The sequence below is a fragment of the Eretmochelys imbricata genome, chromosome 21, assembly GCF_965152235.1.
Source record: "Eretmochelys imbricata isolate rEreImb1 chromosome 21, rEreImb1.hap1, whole genome shotgun sequence".
NCBI classification, from domain to species: Eukaryota; Metazoa; Chordata; order Testudines; family Cheloniidae; genus Eretmochelys; species Eretmochelys imbricata.
Genome location: NC_135592.1, coordinates 11327527 through 11354903, shown reverse-complemented (window position 1 = coordinate 11354903; position 27377 = coordinate 11327527). Strand labels below are relative to the sequence as shown.

Sequence of the window (27377 nt, the reverse complement as noted above, 5' to 3'; positions counted from 1 at the left end):
AGTGGGGAAGGCGCCTAGTAACTGACCAATGAGCAGAAATTTTAACACCTTCAGGCTGAGCCCAGGCCCAGAAAAGGGGAGACAGCCCCCTAGGGAGAGAGTCTTTACCACCTACTTGAGGATCTGACTGTATTGAAATGCTAACATTGGCCTGTAAGAGAAATAAGCTCCTGGGAAGTCTGGGAGAGGATGTTCAGCTGACTGGCACAATCCTATTGCTGAGGCACAGGGATGCTGCTTAGATCCTTACTGGTTTGGTGACCAAGCCCTAAGGCAGGGCAGGGAAGAGGTGTAAACGTAGAAGCTTTATTAAGTACATGTCAACCCCCCCCCCCCGCTTTCTCCTCCCTCCTCCCGTGCGCTGCAGGGATTGAAAGAGAAAGAGGAAAGGATATTAAAAAAAAAACTTTAATTAGTTTTATTTAAACTCACTATTTACATCTAACTCTAGCTTGTCCCCCGAGAAGTGCTGACCTGCCCATGTGGAGTGCTATACCCTCCCCCACAGCAGCTGAGTCTGGAAATGAACTTGGCTGTTGAGTCACAAGGGAGTGGGGTAAGGAGAAAGGGAGAAGTGCTGTCACATCCAGGCTAACGTGGATCCTGCCGCCCTCTGCTTGTGCCGGGGATAATCTCTGACTTCCAGCGTCAAGAAGTTCGGATACCAGGACAGCCTGGGGTTGCTTTGACGGGGCTTTATTGCCTCTGTGCATATGCTGCTTACGTGCCACTTGTGTTCGTATTTCCGGGGGTGGGGTGCGGGGGTGGATGTCAGACCATCTGTGTTCATCCCTAGAGCACCTAGTGTGAGAGACCAGGAACTGCCTCTCCGAAATGATCGCTGACTCCCAGTGGTGCCTTGAAGCTATGGTCTCTGCAGTTCCATGCAGGGTGTAGCAGATCATCTTGCCTTGGAATTCCAACTCTTGGCCACAAAGGCACACAAGAGCTTCTGCCCTGCTCCGGACCCAGGGGACGCCAGTGTCCCTGGAAAATGAGCAGGACAGGCCTGGATGGCAGCAGAGCGACTGCCTGGGATCCAGGAAAGCTCTGAAGCCTTCAGCCAAAGCCAGCCAGGTTTCTTAGAAAGATGTCGCTGGATAGGAGAGCCCTTTAAACAGGGTCACTCTGGCAGCCCAGCGAGCTCCTGTATCTGCTCTCATTGCCTGCCTAGCACACAAGCTGGACGCACGTAACAGTTATCAGGGACCCCCTTCTGCATTCACGGGTTGTACCACGCCTTACAGTTTGTCTTCTGTGCAGCAGCCGGCGGGGCTGTTTCAGATCCTGAAACCCCCCACCGAACACGAGGGGCCATTTGATTGCCGTCCCTGCTCCGCTCAAGCCTCCCCGGCCACGGGTTGTGCAGTGCCTCAGCACCCGTTCTCAGACACAGCCGCATTGAGCGTTACAGACTCCTGCTGAATGGCTGCCGCTGCCATGCTGATGGCTTCCTCCAGGCTCTGCTGCTCTTCCAGCTACAAGAGGAGACACACAAATGAATGGTTTCATTCTCCCAAACGTGCCAACTGAGTCGATCTGTATTTTACCAGGACAGCCCGGGGCAGAATGAGATGCAAGGGGGCTGGGGTGCGGTAGGAGAGGAGGAGTGAGGAACATGGGTGCAGAGAAGAGAGGAATACTCAGTGCTAGGGCAAAACAGAGGGGAAGGAATACGGGTGCTGGGAAAGGACAGACATAGATAGGGGAGAGGAATACAATCGGTGGGAATGGGTGCAGAGTAAGACGACACACAGAAAAGGGGGTGCAGTGAGGAGTAATGGAGCGCTGTGTGATCAGGAGACTGCTGTGAGTGAGGCAGGCAATACCCCAATACCTCGAAAGGGGGAAGAACACGGGTGATGGGGAAAGGCAGATGACAGAAATAACAATAGACATTACTGAAATATTACCAGGAAAGTTACCAGGACAAGGCAGGTGGGAGCTGAGTACACAGGTGGACACAGAAAACAGATGGGAGTTAAAAGGAAAGAACACCGAGGAGAGGGACACAGAGGCAGCCATGAAATCCAGGTGCTGAAGCAAGCACCTTGAGCAGGTCTGAAGTAGATGTGAGCGGGGGGGGGGGGGGGGAATCTGAGCAGAGTGACTGCACAGAAGCAAAGCTCAGCCCTGGCCAGGGTGTCACATGGTACCTGCACTGCAATATGAGTGCCGCAGGCAGTTGCTAGCAGCGCCACTTGCTGGTGATGGAGGGATGCGATGGCTGACCCTTCAGACATCACTGCCCCTGCGGTGACTATGGTAACCTGGAAAACAGACAACCAAATAAATTATATGCCCCCAAAGGCCTGCTCACGCCCAGAAGAGTCCTGAGTAAGCAGAAAGAAGCCCCTACCGGCTGTGTCTCAGTCCCATCGGCACTGACCATGGTGACGGTGTGCGTGCCGGAAGCCGCGAGGTCTTCCTGTGGCATTGTGATGGTGCCACTCTGCGTTACCATGCTGATGGCACTGCCCAGTGCCTGTAAGTCCTCGTGGGACAGACTGACCTGTGACGAGAAAACAAATGGTCAGCCATTGAAGGGTTAACAAGGCACAACTTGCACCCAGGTGGGTTTGCAAGAGGGCTGTCCTGCTGGACAAAGAGGATACCGTGCGGTACCAGATGCCCCTCTGCCCGCCCCCCTTCTGGATCCCACTTTGCTTTTCTCTAGTGCTTCCCATGCAAGACCTTAAGCAACTGCTGAGCTTGGCAGCTCATCTCCCATGAAGAAGAGAAGGACCATGACTCCATTGTCCAGATGCATGACCCAATGCACAGAGAGGTGAAGTGACTTGCCCAAGGTGACATACAGTCAGTGGCAGAATCAGGACTAGAACCCAGGAGTCCTACTCCCAGTCCCCAGCTCTAACCATTTGACCTCATCCCCCTCTCACTTTAAGCATCTTCTGCCATGCTCATGAGGGGCAGTTAGTTAATTTTCTGTGGCAGCCTCGTAAGCAAATTGAGGAGCTATTCTTAGCAGCTACTTCCTCAGCCCTGTGCTGCAGAAACTGGCTTCCACATTTAGTCCTCAAGCCCTGCTGCAGAAGGCTCTGTTTGATCAGCAAGGGGGACATGGCCAGTGGTTACAGGGAATGTAATTTAAATCGCAAGCAAAACACAATCCAAATCCAGCCAACACCAACAGAGACTGAAAGCTGCTACCACCAGATGAGCGCTCAGTGGGCAATGGCAAATGTCTTTGGTGAGTCTCAGACAGCTCCCATAGGACAAAAAGCACCTTCTTAACAGCATTCTCAGCAGAGGTCAAGGAGACTGAAACCTTCTTTGCCCTCCATGTCAAAACTGACGTATGAAGGCAGGGACGTTTGGCGGAAGCTTGAACTGGTTTTGCCCAGGCTGCACCAGATTGATGGTTACAGCTCGCTGCTCTCCCGCATCTTTCAGCAGCACGGGACTCAGACAAAAATGAACCCTAAACTCAAAGCTAAGATGAAGCCCGGCCCACATCACACACCCCGATGCGAGCGAGCGACCGACCACGTCTATCTAACGGTAAAGGAAAGGCCCCAACAGCTGTCCAGGAGGACAGAGAACGTGTGTGGCTGTTGGAGGCAGTGACCAGCTCTGTCAGCTGCACCCTGAATTCTAGAGGGCCCCCTGGTCTCTGTACCTGCTGTGTTCCATCCTGAGAGATAAGTGAAACCTGGGTAGGTATGCCATCCTCCTCCTCCTCCTCCTCCGAAAGGAAAGCAATGTGCTGGCGCTTCAGTGCGGGGCCCCTTTCTGCAGCAGCTGGGCAAACAGGAAAGGAAGCGCCAGTGAGAAGGGCAGCATCAGGATGTGGCTCTGTGTCTATGACACTGGGATCTGCCTGCTCTCTGAAGGGATAGGACTGTGCAACAGATAAGAGCATGGGATCATAATGACAATGGAACAAGGTGGGTCTGGAAGGTGGGGCTCAGTCCGAGTGGCTGCGGGCCTAGGATGGGGGCTCCCCTCCAAAACTGGGTATGAGCGAGGGGAGGGGGCTGCAGATCCAGGCTAGGGGGCTTATTCTTCCCCCATAACACCGAGCTGGGTGTGAGTGAGGGGACGGGGCTGCAGATCCAGGCTAGGGGGCTGATTCTCTCCCCATAACAGAACTGGGTGTGAGCGAGGGGAGGGGGCTGCAGGCCCAGGCTAGGGGGCTCAGTCTCCTCCCCTCCCTGCACAGAGCTGGGTGTGAGCGAGGGGAGGGGGCTGCAGGCCCAGGCTGGGGGGGTTCAGTCTCTTCCCCTCCCTGCACAGAGCTGGGTCTGAGCGAGGGGAGGGGGCTGCAGGCCCAGGCTGGGGGAGTTCAGTCTCTTCCCATAACAGAACTGGGTGTGAGCGAGGGGAGGGGACTGCAGGCCCAGGCTCGGGGGGTTCAGTCTCTTCCCTCCCTGCACAGAGCTGGGTGTGAGCGAGGGATGGGGGCTGCAGGCTCAGGCGGGGGGGGGGTTCAGTCTCTTCCCCTCCCTGCACAGAGCTGGGTGTGAGCGAGGGGAGGGGACTGCAGGCCCAGGCTGGGGGGCTCATTCTCCCCCATCCCCCGCACAGAGCTGGGTGTGAGCGAGGGGAGGGGGCTGCAGGCCCAGGCTGGGGGGTTCAGTCTCCTCCCCTCCTTGCACAGAGCAGGGTGTGAGCGAGGGGAGGGGGCTGCAGGCCCAGGCTAGGGGGCTCATTCTCCCCCCATAACACAGAGCTGGGTGTGAGCGAGGGGAGGGGACTGCAGGCCCAGGCTGGAGGGCTCATTCTCCCCCGTCCCCCGCATAGAGCTGGGTGTGAGTGAGGGGAGGGGGCTCCAGACCCAGGCTGGGGGGCTCAGTCTCCTCCCCTCCTTGCACAGAGCTGGGTGTGAGCGAGGGGAGGGGACTGCAGGCCCAGGCTGGAGGGCTCATTCTCCCCCGTCCCCCGCATAGAGCTGGGTGTGAGCGAGAGGAGGGGGCTGCAGGCCCAGGCTGGGGGGCTCATTCTCCCCCCATAACACAGAGCTGGGTGTGAGCGAGGGGAGGGGGCTGCAGGCCCAGGCTAGGGGGCTCATTCTCCCCCCATAACACAGAGCTGGGTGTGAGCGAGGGGAGGGGGCTGCAGGCCCAGGCTAGGGGGCTCATTCTCCCCCCATAACACAGAGCTGGGTGTGAGCGAGGGGAGGGGGCTGCAGGCCCAGGCTAGGGGGCTCATTCTCCCCCCATAACACAGAGCTGGGTGTGAGCGAGGGGAGGGGGCTGCAGGCCCAGGCTGGAGGGCTCATTCTCCCCCCATAACACAGAGCTGGGTGTGAGCGAGAGGAGGGGGCTGCAGGCCCAGGCTAGGGGGCTCATTCTCCACCCATAACACAGAGCTGGGTGTGAGCGAGAGGAGGGGGCTGCAGGCCCAGGCTGGGGGGCTCATTCTCCCCCCATAACACAGAGCTGGGTGTGAGCGAGGGGAGGGGGCTGCAGGCCCAGGCTGGGGGGCTCAGTATCCTCCCCTCCTTGCACAGAGCAGGGTGTGAGCGAGAGGAGGGGGCTGCAGGCCCAGGCTGGGGGGCTCATTCTCCCCCCATAACACAGAGCTGGGTGTGAGCGAGGGGAGGGGGCTGCAGGCCCAGGCTGGGGGGCTCAGTCTCCTCCCCTCCTTGCACAGAGCTGGGTGTGAGCGAGGGGAGGGGGCTGCAGGCCCAGGCTGGGGGGCTCATTCTCCCCCCATAACACAGAGCTGGGTGTGAGCGAGGGGAGGGGGCTGCAGGCCCAGGCTGGGGGGTCCAGTCTCTCCCTTTGCTGCACTGTCTAATCCGAGCCTGGTCTGGGCTGCAGGAGGGCGTGGCCTGCACCTTCCAGCTGCTGCTGTTCGTAGAGCGCCAGCTCGCTCTCCTCTGTGGCCTCCAGCTCTCCGTGGGCGCTGCGCTTGTGCATGGCCAGCGTGGAGGTCTGGCGGTAGGTCTTCCCGCAGTTGTTGCAGGTGTAGGGCTTGCAGTGGGTGTGGACCACGTGGTGCTTGTACAGACTGGAGTACTCAGTGAAGCGTTTCCCGCAGCCCGGCACAGTGCACATGTACGGCTTCTCGCCTAGGACGGGGAGAGAGGCGGTCGTCACGTGACAGGGTGGGGCCATAACAGCACTAGGCATGCTGCCAACGTTGGAGTCTGCCCACGCATTACATTCATCCGCACCCTGCCAAGGGGCAGGGTAGGGATTCACCCCATTTCATACGGGAAACCAAGGCACAGAGAAGTCAGAGGATTTGGCCAAGGTCACCGAGTGAGTCAGTGGCAGAGCCAAGAACAGAATCCATTAGTTCTGCCTCCCAGTCCTGGGCTCAGACCACGCCTCTGGGAAGCATTTTCCAGGCAGATCTCCCTCCACTCTGCACAGCCTGATGTATCTCTCTCAGACACGTGGATCTGTAGAGCCTTTGCTACCTTTATGGAGTGATTTATTTGTCCATTTGACAGGGGAGCAGTGGGCTACAGAACCTCAGCCCCTCTGCAGTTAGCTACTAGAGTTTAAAAAGGGAAGAGCGCTCAGCTACCAGCTTTCAGGCATAAACTGACAGAAAGTCATTGTCAGGAAGGGAGCTTTTCACCTGCACCACACACGGCACAGTAAAACCGTGCAGATCCGTAACAGACGGTTGTTTTGTCTTCCTCTTATCACCACAGCGGGAAGCAGGATACTGGAGTTGATGGAACAATAAACTGGCCCAATAAGGCAAGTCCTATGACCTTCACTGTCTCACCTACCCTCAAAACCTGGAAAGGGAAAATTTGGCCAGGTGATAGAAATCTATGGAACTGGACAGCCAGTACAGGCAACGTTGTCACTTGGCTATGGAATCAGTGGGCTTTCCGACAGGGGGCATTATACCCTCTCCCGCAGCTTACCTGTGTGAATTCTCATGTGGTTCTTGTAGTTGGTGGCACTTGTGAAGCCTCTCCCGCAGCTGGGCTCAGGACACATGTACGGCCGCTCCCCTGTGTGTGTCCGGATGTGGACCTTACGGATGTTGGAGGTGGTGAACGAGCGGCCACAACCTTCAAACGGGCATTTGAAGGGACGCTCACCTTCATCAACAAAAAGAAGAAAAGCAGGGTATGGCTTCTGCCAGTCAGACCGACCTTCGCTCCCCACAACGCCCTGGAGTTTGAAACAGTGATCACATCCCCGCCACCATGTCTGTTACACTGAATCGTCCCTCCATTCCAAGGCCTGAGGACATTCGGAGAATCCAGTTGCACTGTGCACAAGAATAAGCAGAAAGGGTGGGCTGCAAGGCAAACACAACGGCTTCATGCTTTTGACAGGTCTTCTTCATGTGCCCCCCAACCTAATGCTTGACAATATCTATCCCCCGAGAAAGCTCTCTTTCTACTAGGTGAGTTTAGTGCTAAGACGACAGCACAGCCGGGGCAGCACACCAATGTGCATCAGCTCTGCAGGGACTCCTTAGCACAGGAGGGAAGCAAAGTCTCCATGGTCTATTCAGTCCTCCCTGACGAGGCTGCCAATTGCAGACATGGTCTGTAGGAAACAAGCTAATACCCCAAGCGCCTTCCACTGTATTTTTTGTTATAATGCATCAGACCACAAAGCTGAGGTTCACGGTGCTTTTGTCTGTCTCAGTTTGACATCAGTGCAGCACTTCGGGGAAGGATCTACCAGCTGTCTGTTACAGTCACATTGTTCACACTTGTGTGTTCTTTCCCTGACCTGTGTCTGTCCCATCTGTTTAGACCAGTGGTTTTCAAACTGGGGTCTGCAGCCTATGTCTAAAATTTCCAAAGGGGTCTGTGCCTCTGTTTGAAATTTTCTGCAAATGCAAATGAAAAAAGGTTGAAAACCACTGGTTTAGACAGCATTGCCTCATTGTTTCCTTGTACTCCCATTTGTCTATATCCACCAGCTGTCTCTCGCCCTGTACTTAGATTGTGAGCTCTCTGGGGCAGGGACTGTCTTTCTGCGTTTGTACAGCACCTAGCACAATGGGCTCCTGGAGACTACCATAACACACCTAACGAACAATAATCAAGATGGACACGTGCTTCCTTGTCGTCAAGACCTTCAGACTGGGGAGAACTGAGCTCAGACCTCTTGCTATGTCGCAGTGCAGCCCACCTGTGTGTGTGCGGATGTGTTTCTGCAGGTCCCCAGAGGTTTTGAAGGCTTTGCTACACATGTCCTCGGGGCACTTGTACGGCTTCTCACCAGTGTGCGTTCTCACGTGGCTCTTCAGCCCGTACCCTGCAAGGGAAGAGGTCACAGGAAATTCGTGTTGCAATCTGCTGCAAGTAGCATGGGAACATATGGACCACCTCTCACTCCGTGGATTGTCAAAGCTCTGTCCTGTGAGGTCAAGGGATGGAACACCTGGACTGCCTGGAAACAGGTTCAAATCCCAGCAGGGGCCATTTAGTCCTTCACCCTTCCAAGTTAGATAAGCTGAGTTTCAAGCAGTTTACAATGAGGAGGGAGAGGAGAGAAAGAGTGTCTTAGTAACGGGGCCTTAAAAACTGAGCTTCCCCAGAACAACAAAACTGGCAGCCTCAGGAGTGAGATTCATGTGCACAGGACAGTTTTTCGGCAGGCGATCTACAAGCATTACCTGTAGCAAATGCTTTCCCGCAGCTCGGGAAGTCACACCTGTACGGCCGATCGCCCGTGTGAGCTCGCTCGTGCACCTGGAGAGAGGGAGAAGGGACAGACCGTGAAGCCAAGACTTAGGTGGACTAGAGGGACCAGCAGCATGCGGAGCTCTGGGGGAAGGAGCATACTTGAGACTCTCCGGCTGCTTTGCCACCTACATTCCAATCCACCCATTCTCATGTCAGTCAGACACAGGGTTCTCGTTTACCTCCTGTGCTAAGCTACCGGCTAGCAGCTGTGTGCGGTTAGGCCTGGTCTAGGCTAGGATAGTGAAGACATTTTAAACCCCTAGGTGACAGGGGATATTGGTTTTTAATAGTCATTAGCCAGCTGGGGTGGATCCTAGGCTTCCTGCTAGGGCTCACCTCAACCAACTAACACGTGGTAAAAATACAACTCATGAGCTAACAGGTTTTTACAATACACCTTTTACCCTACGTTGTTTGCAGTATTGTTGTAGCCATGTTGGTCCCAGGATATGCGAGAGACAAGGTAGGTGAGGTAACTTCATTTCAAGTGACTGCCTCCAACGTGCATTACACCTTCTTAGCAATCTGACCAAGCTTGTATTTAGCTCAAACATCCTGCTTTCTTGCCCAGACCTGAAGAGCTTTGTGTTGCTAGAAAGCTTGTACATCCCACCAAGAGAAGTTGGTCCAATAAAAGAACTTTTATCCCAGCCCAGATAAGACCTTATACAATTGCTGTGTTCTACTTCAAGCTACATGCTGGATAGCAGGACAAGTGTTTCTAATGCTTAGATAGGACCTAGATCCCGCTCATTGCTGCAAAGGACACACTGATTGCCATCAGCTCTGCTTTGAAAGCACTGCAGCTCAGCAGTCAAAGTTACAAGCGTCAATTGTCAGGACGAGGTTCCCCCTTCCTCTAAACCCCTCGAGGCTCCTCATCTCTTCTCATGTGGATATTCTCAAGACACCAGCCTTCCTCCAGGTGACAAGCCCCATCCCTCTGGCTCTTGACAGTTGGATGCACCTCCCAAAATGGCCACAGAAAGTCATCACAGAGTGCCATGCTCCTTACACAGGGATCCTGGCCTTTTCCATCATGGGGCCAAGTTTGAGTGTCTCAATCCCCTGCATGGGAGCACTGGGAGCCACTATTATAGCAAGGAGTGGTCCTCTGGATGGAACTTTGGGTGTCAGTGCATTAGCTGGCTTACCTTTAAATGGTGGGCTGTGGTGTAGAGACGGCCGCAACCTTTGTAACCACAGCGGAAGGCTCTGTCACCAACCTGCTGCCCCTTCCCGTTGCTGCGCATCTCCTCTTCCCGCAGATCCTGCCAAGAAACACAGTGAGGCTAAGCCTAAAGAATCATCACAAGAGACCTTGCAAGGCCAGCATGAATTTACCCCTGCACCCTCATCTTGTACCCTGATCCCACTGGAAAATACATCTCAGGTACATACAAATGTACAGCAACGCATATACAGGGGAGTCAAGAGGAGCGGGAGTCACGATTTCTGGGCTCCATTTCCCAGCTCACTGGGTGATCTTCGGCAGGTCACTTCACTGCTCTGTGCCTCAGTTTACTCATATGTAAAATATGGCTCACAATATTTACTAGCCTTACCCCGGAGTTGCAAGGTTTCATTAATTAACAGTTTGCAAAGTGCTTTGAAAATCTCTGATGAAAGGTGCTACATGAGAGCTGAGGGTTACTCAGATGATTATCTACCATATCTCATGCTGAATAAAGATCTCAGGTTAATTTTCAGCCTTGAAAAATTCTACTGGCCTCTTTGCCTACCATAAGCCATTCACTGACAAGGGGATTGAATATCGTTAGCTCTCATTGCTCACGGGGGACAAGTAGATTTTGTGCCTAGGCTAATACATTTTTAGGATGAAATTGCAAGTCTTGCTAGATGTATGATCCACAACATTCATATGCTGAAAAAGCCCGGAAGAAAACAGCTCTATAAAGAGGGGAGATCAACAAAAATAGCCATACTAGAAAAAAGATGAGCCATTAAACTGGTTAAGTCAAACAAGGCACACTTACGGCTCCCTCCTCAACCCAAACCTGAGAAGTGGTGGGCTGGCAAGGTAGTGAGATGTTCCTTTGAATCAGCTCAGGCTAAGTACAAACCTGGGAAGGGGCTTTGTTCGAAACCTCATTCTTCAAGTGGCTGCTGCTATTCACTCGCTCTTCCTCCTCAGTGACCTGCAAGAGGAGAGACCGTAGCATTTGCTCATGCCCATTTGCAGAGCACAGGACAGGTGAGCCATAACCAAGCAATGAGACATTCACACCCGCAGAGCGCAGCCGGGCTGCTATTTTTTAGACACTACAGCTGCTGTTACTGGTGACGGAATATCTTGTCGCATTGGCATAGTGTGCATGTCTGTGGCGCCAATCTTTGCCTACTTGAAGGCTGCCTTGGTAAATTGCTGGGACTCTGAAGACCATTTCCAAAAATAAAATGGAGTTGACTGCAGCTGCTCACATGTTTAATATAAAGGCAAACTGCATGAAGACTACAGGTCCCTGCACCCAATACTCCATATCAAGGCCACACAAATTAAGGTGGAGCACTGCATGCTGGGACTGGTAATCTCCACAACCACTTGGATCAAGCGGGCACATTTGGGATTTAGCAATGTTATGGGTCTCATGGCCATATTAAAAATCTTGGTGTGCTACGTTGGTCATATCAACCAACAATCCCTTTATGAAGAGAAACATGCATCACTGATTACTTCTATTGGCAAACATTAAGAGTGCGTATTGCTCAGACAATCACAATTTCTGGGCTCCATTAATTGTAATTAAAGCAGGAAAGTCTGTAGTTTGTGGAAGGGAGAGAGAAAAATTAACAGTGAACTTAAGTGCCTGCTTATGAGTGCAGGATTTTACCACAGAAACAAAGGCTGGGACTTAGAGAGCCTGTGAGCTGCTTTAAGTTGCTTGTGAAATTTGCAGCTCATCAGGAATATAAAGCAGGTTCATCGGTCCTAGAAACATATTCTCACAGTATCTTATACTTCTAGAACACTTTCCATCCAGAAGAATCACATATGCTTTATAACTATACATTTCATCTGCCACTATAATGCAGCCACTTCTAGAAGAAGAAGAAGATTATATCCAATTGAAAGTATAAAGGGAATTTAGATGGACAGAATGAAATTACATACAAGTGGCCAGGGGAAAAGCACAAAAGCAATGAAACAAAATCCAAGTTGTATAGAGATCACTGCATTTCATTGCTCTTTCCGCAGCTGCATTTCTTTTCTTTATTCTCCCACATCCTCAGGTCCATAGACAGAAAACTGGTGGACTCTCTCTCTTGGTCTTGTGCTAGTCGGTTCAAGCTTCTAAGTGTCCTAGTGATCAATTTGGCTTCTTTCTTTATTGTTCTGTGTAATGTTTCTCTAAGTCCATCTTTTTCTTACCAGATGTGATGCTTTAGGTTGGTTTAATCTACTTAGAATTTCTGATGTTCTAAGAAACTCTTCCCAATGGACTCTGATGATCTTCCACAGGCATTTATATTTTGGAATCAATTTCAGTTGTAGATTTCCATGACCCAACTCCATAAAGGACGACAGACATGATGCCAGTGTTAAAAATTCATACTGGTGTGTCACTGCCTACGATGCTACTTTTCCAAATCTTTATGAAATCCAAATATTTATCCAAAGTTTCTGAAAGTTGTTTGCTGCTTTAGATATTTGTTGCTTGAAATCTAGCATGTCACCATCACTGCACGTCTCACGCCCTAGACAAATAAAATGACTCACTTTTTCTAGTGTTTCTTCATCTATTCTAAAAGTTATTTTTAGGAAATTGATAGCAATTTCCTGCCCTCCCCCCCCCCCCCCCCCGTTCACGAACAAACCAACTTGTTTCACTCTGTCTGCGAAAAGGTGCGTCTTTTCTTCCATTAAGCAATGTGTTGAGCTAAGCAAGACAGTGTCATCAGCAAAAATGATGTAATCCAATTGTGCTTTATCATTTGTCCATAAAATTCCTCAGTTGCCTTCTGCGGTCACTTTCTTCATGATACCATGACCAGTGCAAACAATAGTGGGGACGTAACACACCCTTTCCTTACTCCAGTTGCCACTGCAAACTGTTGGCTGATGGTGTCACCATCTCTGACTGCACATTTGGCCTTATCATATAGAGCCTTGATTATTCTAATCATTGTTGCTGATATTCCATAATATATGAAAGACGGTTTCTGTGTCCGTTGTCAAAAACATTCTTGAAATCTAACATTTTTTAATCACAAGAGGTGCTTGCCACTCTACCTGAGAACAATATGGTTTGCAAATAACAATGGACTAAAACCTGCTTGTTCCTCTCTGAGTTGAGGGTCCATTTGTTCTTGGCAAGTTCCAGGACAATCTTACACATGATTTTCCCAGATACTGAAAGCTGATCCCTCTCCAGTTATTGCAGTTGGTAAGGTCATCCTTCTTTGGCAATATTACAATGAGCCTCTCTTTCATGGGTTGGGTTCTTTTCTTCATTCCATATTCCATTAAAAAACACAAGGAGATCCTGGAGGGCTGTTTCATCATTTGCTTTAAGCATCTCTCCAGTAATGTCATCTTCTCCAGCTGCTTTCCCATTTTTGAGTTTACTGATGGTTTTTCTAACCTTTTCCATTGTATAGACACTACACATCAATAACGAGCTCTAGTGGTAGGTCCTTCAGTCTATTTAAAACAGCCAGAAAATGTTCTGCCTATCTTTTTCTTTGTTATTCTGTGTTGAGTTTTTCCATTTGCATTTTTAATAGGGTTTCCAATATTGCTCAAATTCCCTGTTCGTTGTTTGATTGATTGTCTTGTATGAGGTTGGCATCTTCAGCCTCTTGACATTTTCTATCAATTTTCCCTTTTATTTCTTCTTAGCACTCCTTTTTACCTCTCTGTCTAATGCTCTGCAGTCTTCTTGCCACTTGCTTGTCTATTCATGTCTCATGATTCAAATTTTGCTTTGCACTTCTTCTCTTTTCCACTGCTGCCCAAGTAGCATTGCAAATAGATTCTTCCCCTTAATATTTTGTTATTAGAACTCTCTTTGAACTTTCTAGATAGCACACACTGATGTTTTCCCACAGAGTATCAGTCTGAGTTTTCTTCAGTTCACTCCATCAGAACACTGAACCCGCTCTTAAGTTCAAGCTAAAAAGCATTTTTTGTGTTTGGGTCTTTTAATTGCGCAGTCTTCTTTTAACCTTCACCATCCTCTTTACCTTGATCTTCAATTTAGCAATACAAAGGTTATGATCACTGCCCACATCTGCTCCCCTGCACACATGTCCATCTGTCAACGAGCTGCAAAACGTTCTTGACATGCAGAGATGATCTATATGGTTTCTGTAGTATTATCTGGGGAGTTTCAGGTCACTTTATGAATTTCTTCATGAGGAAACATTGTTCCACCTACCACTAGGTTGTTCACGCTGCAAATTTCTACTAATCATGCACCATTTTGGTTTATGTCCAAATCCCTGCCACACTTGTCTATAACTTTGTCTGACCCACCATTGTTACTTCTACCCTTTGCGTTAAAATCACCCAGTTGCTATGATTTCATGCTTTGGGACCTTGGTTTACACATCCTGTAACAGATCATAAAAAGCATCTTTTTCCTGATCTGGCTTTTCATTGGTTGGTGCTTCATTTGCAGCCAATTAAATGTAAATAGCCCAACGCAGAGTGGAAACCCAGGAGCAGCACCACGCCTATAGCTAGGTACCTCCCTGCATGTGTCAGCTAACAGAGGGGGTGGGGAACGGTATTCCATAAGACCAATGGGAGCCTTTAAATGTTCATTAACAGTATTATGGGACCGTTAAAAGCCCATCTTAACATCAGTAGCTACATTCCCATAAGAGTACCGTGCAATTTCTCTTCTAAAAGTTTGCACTTTCACTGAGAAGCTGGTATACAGAAGTGCCAGGCAGTTGTGGTTACTTAACTCCCTGTCCTGATCTGGTCTGGGAATCAGCTCCTCCCCACCAACCAATCAGCCATGATGCCAGACCATAAAAGGAGTGCGGCATCCTTACCTTGTTGGCATATTGCTTGAGAGCATTAATGGTATCAGCATCAAAGGTGTCATCTTCCTCCTCCCCAGCCAATTCCTCCAGCCCTGTTTCTGCCTGCACGGCCAGGATGGTGCTGCCAGCTGGCATGACAACAGGACGATGTATGTAGGCAGTGGAGCCATCCTCCAGCTGGACCTCTTCCAGGGCATTGGCATCATAACCCTCTGGAGGGGACAACAAAAATCAAATGCTGTAGTCAAGCTGATAAGTGCTTATTAACAATTGCTACATACCTATTGGCACAGGAAAATGTAATCCTGGCATTTCCTAACCTTTGAAGCTTGATTTTCCAAATTTCATGTTCTTTTAACTTAATTTTTGTGTGTGTAATTATTCTGTACAGGAGAAGCAAGCACTCTTAAAAAGGCACATTATTACCCCATCAGTGCTGTGGAGGAAAAATTCAGTGGACCCAAGTAGGCCTAAAACTTTGGTGAAGCTAACTGTGTATATAAAGCATAAAAAAAAAGAGTGTGAAAAATGCCATTGTAAGGCAGAGCTTAAAAAATGTTAACCGTAAAAGAACACCTGTCAATAACAAAAAAAAGCTTGTTTTGCTATATTCCAAATAAGGTAATTAAAACAAAAGTATGTGTAATTTGTCTGTGGTTTTAAGCTTTAAAAAGCTGTGTGTGCTTTGCATCGGGGGGCAGCTACTTAAAGCTGTTATCCCCCGGTGCTTGTAATCAATAAAGGAGCCTCGGGCTTGGTTCTAATCCAAACACAACACGGGGTTAAATTTTTTCCACCACAGTACCCATCATCAGTCTGTGGCTATTAATATTTATCCATTCACAATAGTAAAGATGACCTTTTTTATTTTATGGACCAACAATAATTCCCTGTGTTGCAAGCTCTGCTAGAAGGTAAGAGTCTTGAGCCAGTTCTGCACCCTTCTCTTTCTGTTGGGCCATAACCCACATCAGAGCTAGAGATGATGACCAAGCCAATAACCTCAATTTATAAAAAAACATGCAGAGTTAGCAGGGAAAGTTTTAAGAATCCTTGGTTAAAGGTTGATCCAAGTGAACCTGATAGATTTTTATGAGTAGCAACAGAATGTGGCTTTTATGAGTAGCAACAGAATGTGGCCAGAATGTGGCTTTCACATTGTGTTTCTGTTGATGGTACGGTCACATCTGGATTTCCTACACCTGACATCACACGGGCTACATTCTTAGAAACCCGCAACATTTTGTTTAATTAGATGCTTGACCCTGGGAGAGGATGGACGAATTAATAATTACCTTTAGGTGTGTTGTGTATGTAAGCCATGCTGCCATCTTCCAACACCACTTGCTGCCCATCTTCAAAAGCTATAGACTCTGTAAAGCAACACAACCCATAGACACCAGAGTGAGGAATGTCATGTCTGGATCTCAGAGTCAATTTGCTCAATTAACCATACAAGAGCACATACAAGGCTCAGTTCAAAAATGTCCTGCTCATTCTTAAAACCTGCCATGGACTTGCCTGAACTACTCCCTACTTTACTGGCTTTTCTACAGCACTCACCACTGCAGGAAATGAGCTTCTCAATCATTAGTTAATTTATTCTCCCAAAATCCCTGTGAGATGGGGAAATGAAACAATCCCCATTTTACAGATGAGGAACCGAGGCACACAACAATTAACTGACTTGCCCAAGGTCATACAAGAAGTTTTAGGTCAGATAATAGAGCCCCAGTATCCTGATTCCCACTCCAGTTAGCATCCTCTGTCTCTAATTCCTTTTATTTATTTAGCAGCCAACTTCTCTCTGTTCCTTTACAATACCTTATCATGGTTGGTGCAAGGTTCCTATCCTCTATAGCTCCCATCATGTGAAACAAATTCCTTCCTCTCTTAGCTGTGTTAGTATCATCTCATTTCAAATCCAAGAGGAAAACATATCTATTGATGACCCAAGCTATGGGGCTTCTATCACTTTCCTGGGGAGACTAGTCCAGAGTTTAATATAGCTAATAGTTTACAAAGAGTTCATGTCAGACTGTTCAGGGATAAATGTATAGTGCCCTAATGTTGTTTTTAATTCACATGGACATGGAGGCTATGTATAAAGACACACAGTGAAGTGAACTTATCAGATTTGTGATCAGACAGATACAGACTGTTGTAGAGAGCACTATTTTAACCTGCATCTGTTTACATCAGCAGCAAATCTGGCCTCAGATGAGTTTACCACATATTTCACAGGAAGTCACATATTATAGAAAAAGCATCTACTGTTTCATTCAGCACTAAAACAATAGGTAGGGGGAATAAAGCGCACACACAGATGGACTCCTTGAGGCTAGAATTTAGAGATGGGATCTAATTGTCAAGGAGATCAGCCTTGAGTCACACCGGTAACATCTCCCCAGCAAAGTAGGGATACATTCCAAATGCCACCTGAGTTCAACTCATCCTCACCTTTCTGGACTGTCACTTGATGGATGTAAGCTGTCGTCCCATCCTCAAGCTCAATCACTTGCCCTTCAAGCAGCTTCTCTCCTGCAACAGTGTGAAAAGAAAACCATCATAGCTGACTGCAGTACTGATAAACCTTCCAGCACACAGGATTGTTCCCCTTTGTTCAAAGCCTTTTGGTATTTCTCCTAAAGAGAAATAATCTCATGGGGTCACAGTCACCAAATGAGGCCCTTATTTTATCAACCCCTATTTGCATTCTGAACCATTAGTAATGGGGACACTTATGAATACCATAGAGAAGAGCAAACCTCCTTTTCCTACGTTGTTTGAATGGAGGAAACAGTCTAAGGCAATCTCAACCATCATTTATTTACAGGGTCCAGGATTTTTTAGCCAGCTCTCTTTGCCATGTAAACAAAGAAAAGTAAATGGAACAAAAATGCTCTAGCAAATACCACTAGGGCTTAAACCAGCAACCGATGGGGCCTCTTAATGGCATAAATGAGGGACTGAATGCTTATTTTTCTTCACTTGGTCAAGGACCAATTCTTGTAAAATTTTACAGGTCCTGAAGCACTAATTGCCTCTACCCTTGGCAGGTTGTGAGAAACGGAACCTTACAATCATATAATTAGGATTACCATCTTGCTTCTGAAATACATTTCCAGTTGTGACATTTTAGTAACCTAGGAAAGCCCATGCTACTTTCAGAGGGTGCAAAGCATTTGGGTCAAGACCCTCAGGGATCTCAAGCTAGGGACTGCTAACCTGGGTATTTTTAAGTTATGTCAAAGATGTCTAGAGTATATGGATAAGCACACCCTTTTTAGCATTTATATAAATCTAATAAAGAAAGAAACTTGGTGAATCCAAGTGGAAAAGAAAGCAAGAAGAACATGACTTGCCAGATTTACCAGAACTATAAGCATGTATTGTATGCCATAGGATGACACACATCCATGAGATGAAACATTCCTTTATCACACTTTTGGTTTGTTAATTGTGAGATTTCTGACCTTATAGCTTTCTTCTGTATAGCAGGTCTAAAGAACAAATGCCAGATCTCTGATCAGTGTAATTTTCAATCCCTGCTTCAATACTCCTATAGCTCATTTCTATGTTTTCAGATAGGAGGCATGAAACTACATCAATGACCTTGACTCAGTGCAAAGCTACCAGACAGCAGAAAGGTCAGGGCCCCCTTGACTTTCTAAAATGTAGCTCAGACAGGACCCCCAGATGTAAGTCTGGATGCCTGGGGTATTTATACAGATGACATGGAGCTACTAAACGCTCTTAATCTTCCACCAGAGCTAGGGCAACTCCTTAGAAAAGTTGCTATTAGCATTAGTTGGTATTAGTAGGGGAAAGTAGGTAGCGCCCAGAAGCAGGGCCCAGTCAGTATTGTACAGCTCCTAGCACATGAACACCCCAAACACAGATGTAGACACAGTCCCTATGAAAATCACTCAGAACACTGCAGTACCACAACGGCATGAGATAGTGTTTGGAACTATTATTCTTGCATTTAACAAAAAACAGGGAGGTGGGGGTTGTATCTGGTTCGAACCTCAAACCACCTTAAATCAATCAATAATACCTGACTATTGCCAGGCTCCAGTGAATGACCAGGGAGAGAAACTCTGCCACAAGAACTAATCCTATCTGCATTTAAGAAGGTTCATTGTAAACAGAACTATAAAAGTATGTGGAAATGACATACCCAGTAGGAGACCCTTATATCTTCGGACCAAGAAAAGTAGGCCTGCTGTTAAGTAATACTTCTCATTTGTTTACTTCTTTATTAATAGTGTTTTTAAATTATAGATTTGATCAAAGCAGACATCAATTGTGTTCCACTTATACACTTGTTGACCAGTTAAAATACAGAATGAGGTTCTCCAGGCAGCATATCAAAACTGGAAATAACGAAGGAAAATCAGAAATGGAGGACTATGTGAACTAGGGCTGCCTTCTTCTACTGATCAAAGGATCACTAAGGAAATTTTTCTCAATAAGGAAATGTTATGTTCTGCCAGAAGTCATTCCCCAGGAATGTAGAAGTGCTGGGTGGTATATTAATTCTTTCAAATAAACTGCTCTCATTCAAATGAGTAGGGAAATTATGTAATCATAGAAATGTAGGGCTGGACGTTACCCCGAGAAGTCATCTAGTCCAGCACCCTGCACTGAGGCAGGACCAAATAAACCTAAACCACCCCGACAGACTTTGTCCAATCTGTTCTTTAAAACCTACAATGATGGGGATACCACAACCTCCCTTGGAAGCCTGTCAGAGGACATGAGCAATAATGAAAATAATCGTACTTTGGATTCATTCTGCTCTTCTCATGTGAGGATTTCGATTAGCTAAGCTTCAGAACATGCCAGCGGGCGAGGTATTATCACCCCCATTTTACAGATGGGAGAACTGAGGGACAGAAAGACAGGAAACTTGCTGGGGGGGTCACACAGTAGATCAATGGAAGAGAATCCAGGAGCCCTGACTCAGAGTGCCTGCTCTAACTAAAATACACAGGTATTCATCGCTTTAAAGAAGAGAAGGTTTCTGCGATAATCACTGCGGTGCCTGGATGTACATCTGGTCCACCACCTTTCCCTTTGGGCCACAGGTTTGATTCAAACCCAGTGCTGACATTATAGAGCAGCAGGTATGATGTATATTATAAAGAGATGCCATGTTTCATCGGAGAGTTAAGCGGAGGTCTCTTGTACCCATCCTATGTGGCTCTTTGGGCGAAGACACACATCCTGCAGCTATTTCTGAAAAAAGTGGGGGACAATCCTAATGTCCTGGCCAACAAGGTACAGTAATAAAATAGGTTCTAATGGTGCAAATCAAACGGAATGAACATACCACTTACCTCCCTGCACTCTGTTTCTACAGTTGAGTGGAGCCTGGGTGCTCCTTCTAACAGTCTAGCAATGAATGCCTGGGGCTGGAGGCAGGGTGTTCCAGGTGGAGAACTCTGTGCTCTGGATCCCGCTACACCGCCCCCGGTCGGATACAGTTCACACCTGCTGTTCAGGGTACAGCACAAGTCCTATCTATTCCCTCAGGCTTTTGCCCAAGATGGAGAGATTGTGGGAGCATCTAATGGATGGGTTTAGCTGTGAATTTGACATCCAATACTTCATGGAGTGTGTATTTTGTGTAAGTTCCTAGAGACTGCATGAGGGCAGCATTTTATAACTCCCAAACTAAAACAACAGATGTTGCATTTTACGTCAGCTTTACTTCACTAACCAACACTTAACCCATTACTCATTTCAATGAGAAAGGTGTTAGCGTAAACCAAATTCTACGCTCCTTAGCCAGACAAAACACCTAGCTTGGCTCCAACAGGAGTCAGGAGTTGCAGTCTATAACTAACCTACAGAGAGAAAGCCAATCAGTGTATTCTGAAACTAACCTCTGTTTATGTTTCAGCAGCTCTCTTGGCTCCTGTGTGTAATTTTCCAGATCAGTGGCACACTTCCTCTTTGTTAACGAGACAGTGAAACCTAACAGACAACCACAAGCTGCTTGCCCAAGTCAACAAGGGAAACGGCAAGTATTGTGTGTATGATGCCAACAGGTCTGATTTTCTGCAGCGTCACTCAGCATATCAGAGAGGGCAAGCTCAGTAGTGCAAAGGGTCTCTTACCTTTGATGGCCTGCTGAATGTAGGCGGTTGTCCCATCAGTAAGGGTCACTGCCTGCAGGCCCAAGCTCTCCATAGTGTCCTGATGACTGCTCCTCAGACATGAATTTCACTTTAATCAGCACACACTTGGGAGAGCGTGGGAAGCAGGGGCTTTTTGGAACAGGCAAGGAGTTTTCTTCTTTGTTACAAATCTTAGATTAAAAAGAACATTTCAAACTATATTTTCGCCCCAAACACACTTGTACATGCACATAAAAATGGGTGGATGTCAAACCACAGTTTGGGGGAAAGTTATTATAGGATAATGTCCATAATCCTTCCAGTGTCTGTCATGTGAATTTCTAACATGTGGCTTAAAGCCCAGTTCTGTGGACAAAAATGGGGAGAACAAAGCTCATCTGTCAAGTGAGTTGGCAGATTATTTTTCCTCTACAGGTACACTGTAAACAGCTCATTTTAAAATCTAAAACTCGAGTGCCCATGAGGAAGGAACTACTGCAGAAATGTGCTTTCAATTCACACCCTACCTTATTCCAGAAGAACTTTCCTACATAGACAAGCCCTTATAGAAGTGACAGGTCTGTGCAGTTTTAAAAAGTTATTTCTGGGGCATCCTGGCAGTTTATGCTCTTTATTACCAGGAGAGGGACTGATCATATGTCTTAGAGTTTTGTATGGCATCTCACTGTCATATCTAAAAAGAACAGGAGTACTTGTTTCAGAGTAGCAGCTGTGTTAGTCGTATTCGCAAAAAGAAAAGGAGTACTTGTGGCACCTTAGAGACTAACCAATTTATTTGAGCATAAGCTTTCATGAGCTACAGCTCACTTCATCAGACGCATAAACTTTAAGCTGTAACTCACAAAACCTTATGCTCAAATAAATTGGTTACTCTCTAAGGTGCCACACGTGCTCCTTTTCTTTTTAGGAGTACTTGTGGCACCTTAGAGACTAACTAATTTATTTGAGCATAAGCTATCGTGAGTACTCCTTTTCTTTTTGCGAATACAGACTAACACGACTGCTACTCTGAAGCCTGTCATATCTAAGTATGTCCTACATAAATCAAACCTTGATGCCCAGATCAGCAGCAATGGAAGGGGCAGCATGCTCACTACTGCCACTGTGCATCATTGTGCTGCAATTTCCAAAAACCAAGAGTTCCAATGTGGCATTAGCCAAGATAGCAGTGGTGATGATGGGCCCCAAAGGAAACTTGTGGGAAGTGCAATTAGAAATTACTTAAAATTTAGCAAAAAGAAAAGGAGTACTTGTGGCACCTTAGAAACTAACCAGTTTATTTGAGCATGAGCTTTCGTGAGCTACAGCTCACTCCACATAGGTTTGAAACTTTGGCATTTTACCTGTGAATTATCAGATCTCTGGGGGCAAAACATGAACTCTAATTGAGAATGTAACTTTTATTGAAAGAATAATATAATACTAATACCACCACTTTCCTCTTATCTGTAGCTTTTATCATTTATAATAAAATAGATCTCAAAGGCTTACAAATGAGGTCAATATCATTATCCCCATGGGAAACTGAGGCACAGAAAGATGAAATGATTTGTCCAGGGTTTCCCAGCAGGTCAGCAGCAAGGCTGGGAATAGAACCTGGATCTCCTGAATCACAGTTCAGTGCTATATCCACTAGACCACAGTAGCTCTCTAATAATAGAGTCTTGTGTTTATACAGCATCTTTTCTAACACTATAAAACACTCCTGTACGCTTTTTGGGGTAGGGATTATGTCCTCTTATGTTTGTACAGCACCAGCTGCAGTGGACCTCTGAACAGGATTGGAACCTGTGGGTGCTATCAAATTAAATAATCCTTTCTTACCACTATAAAGCAAATTCATAACGTTCAGACACCCCAAACATTATTTCATCCACCCCCAAAATGCAACAACCTCTCTGCTGGAGCAGAGCAACTGTTTGATAGTGCAGAACACTACATGACTGTTTAGAAAGACAGAGAAGAATACTACACACACTTGATATGAGGGAATGTCAGAAGGCAGAATGGAATTACTTGAATGGGAATGTTAACACCCCGCAACTCTGAGTCAAGTGCCATTAGACTTTTAATAATCAAAAGCAGTCAGGATCTCAGTTTTATGTCTCATCCAACCCCCAACCATCCAAAGCACTTTACGTCCTCTCTCTCTGCCATCTGTGTGTGCATGACAGGGTGAAAAGGGATAATACTGGGAGAGAGCCATTAATGTGGATTTCCAACTATTTTGAAAGAAGCTGGTCTTTGAAATTGAGTTAGTTTTCATCTAGACAGACCTTTCAAGCACCAGAAGGCCATGAAGCGTTTAACACTGTGCCAGCTGTTTATGGGTAATCCTATGGTTAACTATTTTAGCAGCTGGTTGTGGTTAACGTGACAGTCCTTGTCACTGTGTCAAATTCTGTTTGACGATGTGTTTGTTGACATGTGTTCTAGTAAAAACAAGCCCTTGATGAACAAGGACAAAAACAACATTTAAGGGGCATAAAGTCAGTTAAGAAGAAGTTTAATGCAATAGTTGGGGGAATTCAAATTGCAGATTCAGAATGGGCTATTATGTGGCAGAGTTGGAGTTAAGGGGATTAGCAACGAGGTTATAGGGAGTTAGAGGATGTTGAAGGGGATCAGAAAGGGGAAACTGTGTGTAAATGGACTAGGAATTGGGTCATGGCAGGAATAAGGTTTAGGAGTGTTGAGAATGTCTGGGAATGTTAGAAAGCACTGGTGAGATAGGGAGTTTGGGTGTTATTCAAGATAAGGATGGTGTTGAGGGGATTAAGGATGGGGCAACAGGATTCTGGAGTTTAGGAATATTAAGGGAATTAAGAATCAGGGTGCAAGATAATGGGATACTAGAGAGGATTAGAAATGGGAATGACAGAATTTGAGACACTAGAGGGCATTAAGAATTCACAGTGATGGGTTGGGGAATTGGTGTGATGTGGTATTGAGGGAGCTAGGAATTTGGGATGACAGAGGAATTGGGTACAGTGGCTGAGGCTTCCAGAAAGAGATGAGGGGGTCTGGTTACTGAAAGGATTAGGGTGGGCTAGGGGAAAAAGGGGACCAGTAATAGGAGTGAGAGGACAACGATAGTGCATGGCAGATTACAAAGGGGTACTAAAGGGATCAGAATGGTAGTGAAAAGGATTGGGCAGGGGAGTGATGATGTCTCAGGCAATCAGGCACGGGTTGATTAGGAGCTGGGGACACTGGGTAACAATGCTTGGAGACTTTTGGCAAGAGATGCTGGGTCACAAGGGCGATGCTGGGGGGACATTGGCCTAAGGGTGACATTGGCCTAAGGGTGTGTGGCCAACAGGTAATGTGGCCAAGGCCAGCTGGGGGCACAAGAATTACAGGGCCAGGGGAAATGGCAAGGGTGGTGATGATGGGAGTTGGGAGTGTGTAACAGGAGGTGATGAGGGCTTGGGAAACAGACCCTGGGAGATGTGATGGGGATGCTGGAAGTGTTGGGGCAGCAAGAGGCAATGCGGTGGCAGGGCCTGGGGCAGTGGTGGGTGGTAATGGAGCCACTGGGATGGCAAGGCCTGGGGGTTACAAGGCAGGGGTGGCTGGGCCTGGGGGAGTAGAAGTGGGTGATTGGGGCAGGGGTGTCTGGGCCCAGGGGTGTGTGTTGCAGGGATGGCGGAGCCCCGGGGGAGGGGGGCTGTTGCAGGGGGTGACGGGGGCAGGGATAGCTGGGCCCTGTGGCGGTGGTGGGGGGTGTTGAAGGGGGTGCTGTGGCCGTTCGGATGATGGGGTCTGTGGGTGTAGAGGGGTATATGTGTGTGGACCCTTGGGGTGACAGGGCCTTGGGAGGGTTAGCAGGGGGCCGGGGGGGGGCGTTAGCAGGGGGCCGGGGGGGGAAGGGCCCGGGGGGGGGCGTTAGCAGGGGGCCAGGGGGAGGAACAGGGCCCGGGGGGGGGCCGTTAGCAGGGGGCCGGGGGAGGAACAGGGCCCGGGGGGGGGGGCCGTTAGCAGGGGGCCAGGGGGAGGAACAGGGCCCGGGGGGGGGGCCGTTAGCAGGGGGCCAGGGGGAGGAACAGGGCCCGGGGGGGGGGCCGTTAGCAGGGGGCCAGGGGGAGGAACAGGGCCCGGGGGGGGGGGCCGTTAGCAGGGGGCCAGGGGGAGGAACAGGGCCCGGGGGGGGGGCCGTTAGCAGGGGGCCAGGGGGAGGAACAGGGCCCGGGGGGGGGGCCGTTAGCAGGGGGCCAGGGGGAGGAACAGGGCCCGGGGGGGGGGGGGCCGTTAGCAGGGGGCCAGGGGGAGGAACAGGGCCCGGGGGGGGGGCCGTTAGCAGGGGGCCAGGGGGAGGAACAGGGCCCGGGGGGGGGGCCGTTAGCAGGGGGCCAGGGGGAGGAACAGGGCCCGGGGGGGGGGGGGGCGTTAGCAGGGGGCCAGGGGGAGGAACAGGGCCCGGGGGGGGGGGCGTTAGCAGGGGGCCAGGGGGAGGAACAGGGCCCGGGGGGGGGGGGCGTTAGCAGGGGGCCAGGGGGAGGAACAGGGCCCGGGGGGGGGGGGCGTTAGCAGGGGGCCAGGGGGAGGAACAGGGCCCGGGGGGGGGGGGGCGTTAGCAGGGGGCCAGGGGGAGGAACAGGGCCCGGGGGGGGGGCGTTAGCAGGGGGCCAGGGGGAGGAACAGGGCCCGGGGGGGGGCGTTAGCAGGGGGCCAGGGGGAGGAACAGGGCCCGGGGGGGGGGCGTTAGCAGGGGGCCAGGGGGGGCCGTTAGCAGGGGGCCGGGGGGGGCCGTTAGCAGGGGGGAACAGGGCCCGGCAGGGGGCGTTAGCAGGGGGCCGGGAGGGTTAACGGGGGGGGACAGGGCGGGGGGGGCGTTAGCAGGGGGCCGGGAGGGTTAACGGGGAGGGGGGACAGGGCGGGGGGGGCGTTAGCAGGGGGCCGGGGGGGTTAACGGGGGGAACAGGGCCCGGGGGGGGGCGTTAGCAGGGGGCCGGGGGGGTTAACGGGGGGGAACAGGGCCCGGGGGGGGCGTTAGCAGGGGGCCGGGGGGGTTAACGGGCGGGGACAGGGCCCGGGGGGGGCGTTAGCAGGGGCCGGGGGGGTTAACGGGGGGGGACAGGGCCCGGGGGGGGCGTTAGCAGGGGCCGGGAGGCTTAACGGGGGGGGGGCGTTAGCAGGGGCCGGGAGGGTTAACGGGGGGGGACAGGGCCGGGGGGGGCGTTAGCAGGGGCCGGGAGGGTTAACGGGGGGGGGGCAGGGCCGGGGGGGGCGTTAGCAGGGGCCGGGAGGGTTAACGGGGGGGGGCAGGGCCGGGGGGGGCGTTAGCAGGGGCCGGGAGGGTTAACGGGGGGGGGCAGGGCCGGGGGGGGCGTTAGCAGGGGCCGGGAGGGTTAACGGGGGGGGGCAGGGCCGGGGGGGGCGTTAGCAGGGGCCGGGAGGGTTAACGGGGGGGGGCAGGGCCGGGGGGGGCGTTAGCAGGGGGCCGAGGGGGTTAACGGGGGGGGACAGGGCCCGGGGGGGGCGTTAGCAGGGGCCGGGAGGCTTAACGGGGGGGGCGTTAGCAGGGGCCGGGAGGGGCGTTAGCAGGGGCCGGGAGGGTTAACGGGGGGGGGCAGGGCCGGGGGGGGGCGTTAGCAGGGGCCGGGAGGGTTAACGGGGGGGGGCAGGGCCGGGGGGGGCGTTAGCAGGGGCCGGGAGGGTTAACGGGGGGGGGCGTTAGTAGGGGCCGGGAGGGGCGTTAGCAGGGGCCGGGAGGGTTAACGGGGGGGGGCAGGGCCGGGGGGGGCGTTAGCAGGGGCCGGGAGGGTTAACGGGGGGGGGCAGGGCCGGGGGGGGCGTTAGCAGGGGCCGGGAGGGTTAACGGGGGGGGACAGGGCCGGGGGGGGCGTTAGCAGGGGCCGGGAGGGTTAACGGGGGGGGGGCAGGGCCGGGGGGGGCGTTAGCAGGGGGCCGGAAGGGTTAACGGGGGGGGGGACAGGGCGGGGGGGGGCGTTAGCAGGGGCCGGGAGGGTTAACGGGGGCGTTAGAAGGGGGCCGGGGGGGGACAGGGCCCGAGGACGTACAAGGGGGCGGCGGTTAGGGTGCCGGGAAATGGGGTCTCCCCACCGCAGGACCGAGCCCGGGCGGAGGTTGGGCGCAGGCCGCCTAGGCCGGGCTCCGCCGCTTCCCTCCGCCCCGCTCGGGCCACCCCCGCTCTCGGCACCCACCTGAGGCTGCCCGAGCGCGCCGAGTCCGCCGCCTGACCGCCATGCACCGGGCCCAGCTCCTGGAGCCCCGCCCCGCAACCTGCATGGCCCGGCCTCTGCCCTGGGGCTCCGACCGTGCGCCGCCGCCCATCCAGGTTCCGGGGCCTCGTAACTCCGCCCCCGGAACGGCGAGATGGCCTTCGGAACGCGCTCAACTCTGCCACCCATGCGCATGTGCGAAAAATCAGGAGCATGCGCACTAACAGCCCTGAGGCCTCTGCCCTCAGCTTTTGCGAGGGAAGCTGACAGTGTCCTGGGGGCCCCCTCGAGACAGCCCAGGACCACTCAGTGTGAAGCTGGGGTGGGGACGGCTGCAGGCCTCTAATTCCAGGGAGGGGACCCAGGACTGCCAGAGGGGAGGAGGCA

The 27377-nt window shown here is 50.6% G+C and overlaps 1 protein-coding gene across 2 annotated transcripts; it reads right to left on the bottom strand.

Annotated features, from left to right (window-relative positions):
* Nucleotides 1–390: 390 nt before the first annotated feature.
* Nucleotides 391–27107, bottom strand: ZNF76 (zinc finger protein 76). Of its 2 annotated transcripts, none has more exons than XM_077839221.1 (15): nucleotides 26973–27107; nucleotides 20785–20975; nucleotides 17117–17197; nucleotides 15952–16029; nucleotides 14666–14868; nucleotides 10726–10800; nucleotides 9796–9912; nucleotides 8572–8647; nucleotides 8085–8210; nucleotides 6854–7033; nucleotides 5804–6037; nucleotides 3641–3762; nucleotides 2360–2512; nucleotides 2157–2270; nucleotides 391–1478 (listed from the first exon to the last, which is right to left on the bottom strand). In XM_077839221.1, the coding sequence occupies exons 2-15, from the start codon at nucleotides 20855–20857 to the stop codon at nucleotides 1374–1376; spliced, it is 1737 nt and encodes a 578-aa protein (XP_077695347.1). In that variant the 5' UTR covers nucleotides 20858–20975; nucleotides 26973–27107; the 3' UTR covers nucleotides 391–1373. The 2 variants fall into 2 exon arrangements, with proteins under 2 accessions (XP_077695347.1, XP_077695348.1); XM_077839222.1 differs by having other exon boundaries at nucleotides 20785–20909; nucleotides 26973–27094.
* Nucleotides 27108–27377: the final 270 nt, after the last annotated feature.

Coding starts and splice junctions, on each gene's coding strand:
- ZNF76 (XM_077839221.1), bottom strand. CDS start 20,857: ATGGAGAGCTTGGGCCTGCAGGCAGTGACCCTTACTGATGGGACAACC. Junction 8,211..8,571: donor CGGGAAAGCATTTGCTACAG/GTAATGCTTGTA, acceptor CTTCCCTTGCAG/GGTACGGGCTGAAGAGCCAC. Junction 1,479..2,156: donor GCACTCATATTGCAGTGCAG/GTACCATGTGAC, acceptor CTCCTCTTGTAG/CTGGAAGAGCAGCAGAGCCT.